At 33.0% G+C, this 8,682-nt stretch overlaps 1 protein-coding gene across 1 annotated transcript; it reads left to right on the top strand.

Annotated features, from left to right (window-relative positions):
* Positions 1-213: 213 nt before the first annotated feature.
* LOC106105255 lies at positions 214-6,311 on the top strand. The gene is made up of 7 exons (XM_013285539.1): positions 214-444; positions 679-825; positions 1,573-1,711; positions 2,529-2,689; positions 3,486-3,557; positions 4,387-4,540; positions 4,737-6,311. The coding sequence occupies exons 1-7, from the start codon at positions 369-371 to the stop codon at positions 5,908-5,910; spliced, it is 1,923 nt and encodes a 640-aa protein (XP_013140993.1). The 5' UTR covers positions 214-368; the 3' UTR covers positions 5,911-6,311.
* The last annotated feature ends 2,371 nt before the right edge of the window (positions 6,312-8,682 follow it).

Genomic DNA, 8,682 nt, shown 5'->3' with positions numbered 1-8,682 from the left:
TACAAAAATCACTAGTTTTGAAACATGTGACGCCGAACAAATCACTAGTTACGTTACGTTTCTCGAAAATGACGTAACGACTCACGCCTATGTCATACTGCGGTTTTCAAATTGAAAATATCTACCTGTTCCTAATCTGGATCAAAATATAAAAAGATTTATACTCTGCTCAACTCAAATACGTCAGTAACGTCACTGTCATCTGTCAGATTTTTTGTAGAAAAATCGTTTTATTTATTTATGCTCTTTGTTGTTATTTACTAATTATGATCTCAGAAGTAAAATATTTGAATTGTTTCAGAATGGAGTAAAAGAAACTTTATAACATTTACTCCTTTCTGAGGAAATCGTTGTTAAGATACGGAATAATGAAGTTTTCATTTCAACATAGGGCATTTTATTGCTATCTTGGAATGAGTTTATGGATTTTTTTCTTGATAACAGGTGAGTGAAAAATGTAGCCCATAATGTTTATTAAATAAAAAACTTACAATTAAATAGTCTAGGACTATTGTCCTATGACATTTTCCTATTCTATGACATTTCATTTTTACTAACTTTTTATAGTTCAATCAGACGAAAATTTTATTCTAGACTAGAAGTGTTTCATTACAGTTGACTTTTGTTTAAATTTACTTTTATTAGTTTATACAGATATTAAAATAGATATTCTTTTAGTTGTATACAAGTACATATCAGTAGGGGAAGAAACAGCAGCTGTAAAATTACCACCCCAAGAGTACATATCTAAGAGTGATGCAAAATTTAAGAGGATATTCCTTAAAGCGTGTAATCCAGCAGACAGTATAGTACGTGGATCGGAAGGTAAACTATTTTTTTTTTATAACATAATGAATCCACCAAAATGGCGAAGCAACCGCTGCCCATAGACATCCACAATTGCAGATGCGTTGCCTAACCTTATCCCACGGAGGAGGAGACGCACATAAAAAGGATATTTCCCCTTCCTATGCATATTACCTATTCCTTAATGTAGAAAAAAAAATTAACAAACCCATGCTATTTAGCTTTTTAAGTTCCGTTTCATGCATTAATAGCCATGACACTTGGTAATAGAGGTTATGGTTTGACAACTCTAGCTAGTGCATATTTCGAGTGGAGGCAGGTCATGTATCATTTCAGCTTATTGAATTCACCATCGATCCCCAGTAAGCTTTCTATGCTGCTGGTGGTCTCCGAGATTGATCTTGGCAAGCCAATATACCTTACCCTGTTAGAGACTGTCTGATAGTATTGTATAATAGATTATACTAGCTTTTGCCTGCCATTCCATCTGCATGGAATTTAAGGCTCTACATATATGCCAAATTTCATAAAGATCCATTCAGCAGTTTAGGCTACAAGCTCTAATATTCATCCATTTAAACTTTTGCATTTATATTATTACTAATATAAATGCAAATATAATAAATAAAAATATAATAATATAATAAATAATAATAATAAAAATTATGGATAAACCTTACGGTTTATTCATCATTTTTATTAATGTTTAAACCAAATATTAAAGTATATGTAAGTCCAATCTAACAAAACAATTTATTATTCCAGGTGTAGTTGACAGTGAGACTTGGCTGCTGCAAGGTATATTGGTATTAACAAGGCATGGAGATAGAGGTCCACTCACACATGTTAAAGGTGGGGACAAACTGCCTTGCGATACTGTACCAGTTTCAACACTTCTTAAAAGGTATGAAATGTTAAAAAAAAAATCTTTTAATATTACCTCATGATAAGAAGTAACATCTCCAATTAGATTTTATAAGAGGTCTTACTTGTTGCTTAATAAAAATATATGTTTTTGAGATAATACTTAACAGAACGCTTTAATGAAAATAAAATTAGTTTTCAAGTAATTTATATGAAAATATGGCGACGGGCAGGCGGCAGGCCGCAAAATAAGTAAGCCAAAACAACGAGTAGGATAAGGCAGGGGAGATGAAGTAATTTATATGAATATAAAATTAAAAATTTTGTACTCAAGAAATTTCGTATTTTAATTTGATTGATATTTTAATTGATTGTAGGCCAACCAATCTATTCAATGAGAAAAAATCCCATTGAACTAATATTTGTTGATCAATCCGTTCAATGGGATTTTTTCCCATTGTTTTAATTGGTTTCTACAATCCCTAGAGACCTGTGTAAATTATTTGAGAACAAATTTTTAAATTATATTTACATTGAAGCATTCTGTCAGGTATAAAAAAAATATATCTAGCTATGTATATGACTACTAGATAGGCTGGCAATACTCATGTCAAATATCAAATAGTGGTATCCAATTAAAAGTGTTATATGTCAGTAACTAGCTTTCGCCCGCGATGCCATCTGCGTGGAATTTAAACAAAAGTGAGTAGCCGATGTGTTCTTCCGGACTATCCTCTACATCTATACCAAATTTCATCGAAATCGGTTCAGCCGTTTAGGCTACAAACTCTAACAAACATCCATCTAGACTTTCGCATTTACAATATTAGTATGATATGACATTTTTGTCCGGGTAGTTACGTGGAGTTTGTGTCTAACGCGAGTGTGGGGGGCCGCGCGTGGTGGGTGTCGGGGCCGGGTCCCTTCCACAACTTCCCCTCGCTGCCGGCGCGCGCCGCCACGCGCTGCGCCCTCGGGCAGCTCACACACAGCGGCCTGCTGCAGATGCTCACCCTGGGTCAGTGATCAGTGCGCACTAAATGTACAGTCGCGGAAAACCGCGGTGTTGCAATATAACTAACAACTAATTGCCACTTCCTACAAACTACTTTTTTTATATCATATGGCAAACGAGCAAGCGGCATAATCCACCGAAATGGAAAAGGACTGCCCATAGACATCCGCAATTGCAGATGCGTTCCACCCTTAATTGTCGGACGAAACGCACATAAAGAGGATGTTACCACTATGCGTCTCTACCGTTAAATCCCCGTTCTAAAATTAGGCCTCCGACAACACATTCATCAGATGAAACGCGGAATTGCTTCCATTTCACGCCTGTTTTCTGTGTGGTCGTGGTATTACACCGGGCGTGTCGGCTCATTTGTGCGCAGATGTTAAAGCGGGCTCTACCACTGCTAAAAACCAATTAGATAGTGAATGCAAACGAAGGGATAATAAAAAGCTAGCCATGTTTCCCTAAACTTTTTTGTACAGACATTTATAAACTGCGTTGTATTGATTTTTCCGCGTCTCGTTACAATTGTTCAAACGATTGTAATTTCCTCGACTGTACAGTCCGGGATTTTGTCGGTGTTACACTTTAAAAGCTACAGACCGTTCTTTTCCTACTCCCGTTCACGTGAGGTCAGGCACTACCTTCTGGGTCATGTTACCACGGATTTCCGCGACTGAAAAGAATTAAATTCTCTACCCAATTAAGATAAAACCGAGATCTAATTTAACATGTATTTTCAAAGTGTTTAAATTAAGATATATCAGAATATTGGTCTAATATTGTATTTTTCTCATAGGTAACATATTACGAGAGGCGTATAGTGATAAATTAGGTTCTGATATGGAGTTATCAGGGAAAAAAGATACGGGTATGTATACTAGATTATAACAATAGGCAAAAGTTAACATAATACAAGACAATATAACATTCAATTTATTCATTTATCTATTGTAAATATAATAAGGGGTCTTCAATAGATTGACGATTGCTTAATAAAATTTTAAAAACCATAATAAAATACAATAACCAATTAAAATAATAACTATATGAAGCAATAGCTGTTAATGAATTACAAATAAACGAGGTATAAAGTTAAATTTAGGAATAAACTGAGTATAAGCAAATATTAATACAAATTTTGCTTATACTCAGTTTATTCCTAAGTTTAATTTTATACCGCGTTTATTTGTAAAGCTGTAAGGGTGTAGACATCATACTGTCGTGGGTTCCGATTTCAATTTTGTTTACATTTGTAAAATTATCAATAGCAAATGTCAAAATGACATGACATTACAAACCTTGGCAATCTTGCTTCCTTGTTAACTTATGGTCTCTTTCCCACATTAGGGTTTTTATCCAAAATATTTACCCCCTAAGTTCAATAGCGTGAAAATATGTAGTCTAATATATAGACGTAAGTGTAGGGCTTTTTATTAAAGAAAGAATTATTCAAAAATATGTTGTAATTGCTGACATCTTAGGCAACAAAGAAGTGTGTGTTTACGCTTTATTATAATAGTATAGATTAGTAGATTTTTATTAATTTACATTAATAAAAATCTAACTAAGCTGTAGTCTTCTGCCTGATTCACAATAGTCGAATGGTGGGTTTTGAACCCTCGACCTCAAGATCGGTGGTTGAAATGGTTCTTCAAAAAAATTACATATCGGAGTGCACTAGTATTAAAAACGTGCAGGTGTAGCGTACACGACGCGGTACAGACGGACATTCCAGTCGCTGCAGGCGCTGGCTTGGGCCAGCTCGGGCGGCGCGGCGGCGGCGCGCGAGGCGCACAGCGTCGCCTTCTGCTTCAGGGACTGCGCCTGCGCCGCGCAACATGTCTTAGCCAGGTGAAGTCATACTGATATTATAAATATGAAAGTTAAGATGTATGGATGTTTGTTAGAGTTTGTAGCCTAAACGGCTGAACAGATTTCGATGAAATTTGCCAAAGATGTAAAGCCTACTCTAGAAGAACACATACTTGCTTTAGTTCTAAACTAAACTAGCAGTCGCTAGTTTTAAATAATGTTTTTATCTCAACAGGAAAATAAATACCCAGTTGAAAACAAGATTGGAATCTCATCCTGCGATAAAAGATCTAATTAAAAAGTTATCTAAAGTATTATTTGAATCACAAGAACATATCGACGCGGATGTTGTTAGGGATGCGTTGTTGGCATACGTGTGTCACGAGGCACCGCTGCCTTGTGTTGAGAAAACTAAGAAATCAACAAAAGATAAAATTCCAAGAAGGAAACAAAGGAACTATCGTGATATGGCATCTAGAAATTTACTACAAGTTGATATAGACGCGTTGAATATGGAACTAGATTATATCAACAATCAGATAGATTTTAACAACGAAGTCGGGAGAAAAGCTAGAGATATAATTGGCAAATACTATGACAGTAAAGATAGAAAAGCTCCGTTAGATTTTGACGCTCAAATGGAAAGAGAGAAATTACTCTATTACCAACAAAGATATTTAGATAACGCTGACGGTTATGAAGACGTTGTTATAGTTAAAAAGAATTTAGATGCAGATTTCAATTTTCCAAACGACGCAAGAATGGATACGGATTTCGATGAAGACTATAGGGAGCCAACGCCTGAGAATACTGAGGACTTTTGCATCCAAAAGGAACATGTAATGTCACTTTTCGCGTACCTAGAATGGAGTTTTAAACAAGAAATGAAGAATTTAAATAATAGAAGACGAGGTTTACTTCACGCTTATGGATTAATACATAATATAGTACAGAATATGATTCGTATGATATCAGAAAATAAACCTAAATATGTTCTTTATTCAGGACACGATAAGACTTTACAAGCTTTAATACTCGCGTTAGGTTTGAATAGCTACCAACATTACAATATTCAATACGCTTCTAGAATGATCTTTGAAGTTTATAGAAAGAAGGAATTACGCGATGAATTCAAATTCACTAAAAGGAAAGCGATCGCTCAAGATTTTTATTTCCGTGTTGTTTATAATGGAGATGATGTAACGAATAAATTAAGTTTTTGTAAGGATAAGCAGAATATTATAATGAAAGTTGTCGACCCCACAGATAATGTTAAAATTTACAACATATATTTATGTCCAATCGAAAGTATTGTAAGGTTTATTCATGATGATTATTTTGCCAGTTTTAATGCTAGTAATTTTAAAGATGCGTGCTCTATATATGGGAATGGCAAACACGTGATATAAAGATGGCTATAGCATAGATTAAACTAAATGTTGCCATAAAAAATTCGTCTACAGCACAAATAAACATTCGTTCCTTTAAAAGATCTCTTTGAGTTTGAATAGTAACAGATCTTTTATTAGATTTTGTGTATCTTCCACAGATTAAAAATGCGTTTATTTGTATTTTGTATTTACATATGGCAATTTATACTCTACGTGCAATTACTCAATTTAATTCCTTATTAATCCAATAAAGAGATTCTTACGTATTAAAACATTTGTACTGAGGTTATTTTTGTGATATTGTTTTTTTTTTCTTTTTTAATACATCACAATTCAAGTGTTTCAGTTAAATGGTTTGACAGTACATTTGTAAATAATTTTGTTCATGTACTTACATATCAAATATAGCTTTTAGAATTTTATTTACATATTTTATAGGTTTTTAATAATTGACTTTTAAATGTGTATTGAAATTGTTATTTAAAAACATATCATTTTAAGTGTAAATTATTATGGATTTTTTCCCCACCGTTTATTGGAGTACAAAGTTGAGTGCATTTATTTTTTAATGAAATTGTACTTTAATAAAAAAAACTTGTTATAAAAAGAATCATCATCACAATTTTTATCACATTTTTTAAGTGTTAATCTTATTTTTTTATGGATTTTTGTGATATAAGTTTGAGATTTTTAACTAATAAGTTATTTTTTTAATTATTTTGTACTTAATATTCACGTAGTTAAAATCGGTTCCTGTCATTTTTTATTATGCTTTCAATTTAGCTATAAAGGCAGCAGATTAGGTTTTTTCTTATAATTGTGAAAAATTATTTATTTTGTGTAACTAATAAATATGTAAAAAATAGTTAATTCACAAGTTTATATCTGGCTCGAAGGACCAATAAAATATGTTCAATGATTGAAATAAGTAATAATTTTTACTCGATACTGGTGAATCTCAATACTTGTGTTTTTTTTTGATGATTTATCAATTTTTTTTATTTACAACCTTTTTATAGCTAACTTCGTTTTATTGAATTTTTTGATGTGACAATAATTTTAAACTTTTAAGAGTGCATAAAATAATGTTGTTATTTGTGTAAAATGTAGACGGCGAATTTAACATATCCTTTTAAGATTCAATAAAATTGGTTGATCGAATTTTTTTTATTATTCAGGACACTTTTTTTATATTTTCCCTGTGATGCCTTTATTTCAGTAAGTTTAGAGCCTGCCCCACCACTGGCTGATAGACGCTCAGGTAGTTTAAAAATGACGTCACTATCGATTTGAGGAACAAAATCTAATATTTCCTTCACACATTTTACACGTTAGATTGTTATCAGACAATTTACAATTTGGTGGGACAGGCCCTTAGTCTTTTATTCATTGAGGTTTAACATTTTTGATTTAAACGTTACAAAATTTAATGTCTAATTATACCTGACTCGAAGGACCAAATTCATATACATCCTCTAGAAAGTAGATTTATTAACACAAATAAAAACGATTTAATTTTCAAATAAAGAATACCAAAAAAAAGTGTATAGTTCTTTTGAGGAATTGTATTTATGTAAATCCTAACCTCAAATTCAGATTTTTATTCCACATGCGCGCGTGTTCGCGTTTCGAATTGGTTGTAACCTTGACAATGACCGGCTTGCACAAATTGAAGGTGGAATTAGTAACGCATTACTAATTTTTCATGGTTTTTACTACGCCCATATGTTTTTTCACAACACTACAATAATACTAAATGTTTATAAAGGCCCGATGAAATCATAAATTTCAATATATGTAACATTCATAGAATACGTTCTAGAAACTAAAAGTATGAAAATCAGTTTGCCTTGTTTACGATTTGCTGCAAATACAGGTAATGTTTTCACATGGAAATACATCACGCCACTTTATCTGTCTCTTTCTTATAGCATATTGCGTCTCTTTCATACGTAGCGCATTAGTTTTCTGTTTACATCTTTCCTTTTATTCCTCAGTTTATTTCCATTTTAATTCGTCAGTTGTACATATACCACAGATAATAAATACTATACCAATAAGAGATTCGAGATTTCTTTGTAATCGATTACTTGGTTACATTTACAATATAAATAAAATAGCAAAGGCTATATTCAGTTCCTGTTTTTTAATATTTTTTTAAGAACTAACGCCGCAACGAAACACTAGAGCAGTTTCGTACTCTTCCAGAAATGAAGTACATTTAAATATACTATTATCCGCATCCATTCAACGCATTTACATCGAGTCAATTGGTAATATTGTCTAGGAATGAGACATCTTCAGTACGTAGTAAACATGTTTGTCGTTGGAGGTGTGTCGACTGCGTAGCGCCGCGCCGCTCTCCGCTGACTCACGATTCATTTAAATCAAAACTAATGTAAACACTTCAAGGTTATTATCTAAGTTTCTATTCTAATGTTATTACAAATTGTCACAGCTGTACAGTTTAGAGGAGTCTCAATATATAGAAAAAGAGGACTGTTGTGTTTTTTTCACGCCACATTTCCCACATAACGAAGTAATTTCAATCCAAAAGCATGTTAAAAAGGGGCACTGTAGCAATACAAGACGCTAGTAGCACTAAAACTGGTACTGATTGTAAGTTAACATATTTGTTGTACGTCTACTCGGTTAAATAGTGCACCCATCAACAATTTCGTTGGCGGGAAAGTGATATAAAAATGTTTTGAACTCCACATAACGCCAGATGTTTGTAAATATCAGTGGCCATAGATATTTAAAAAATTCTTGAGTAATGTTGCTATGCTA

The sequence above is a fragment of the Papilio polytes genome, unplaced genomic scaffold (genome assembly GCF_000836215.1).
Source record: "Papilio polytes unplaced genomic scaffold, Ppol_1.0 DF823177.1, whole genome shotgun sequence".
Taxonomy (NCBI): Eukaryota; Metazoa; Arthropoda; class Insecta; order Lepidoptera; family Papilionidae; genus Papilio; species Papilio polytes.
Note: the sequence above shows the minus strand (reverse complement) of the source record. Positions and strands in the feature narration are given on the sequence as shown.

Coding starts and splice junctions, on each gene's coding strand:
- LOC106105255 (XM_013285539.1), top strand. CDS start 369: ATGAAGTTTTCATTTCAACATAGGGCATTTTATTGCTATCTTGGAATG. Junction 3,558..4,386: donor ATCAGGGAAAAAAGATACGG/GTATGTATACTA, acceptor AAAAACGTGCAG/GTGTAGCGTACACGACGCGG. Junction 4,541..4,736: donor GCGCAACATGTCTTAGCCAG/GTGAAGTCATAC, acceptor TTATCTCAACAG/GAAAATAAATACCCAGTTGA.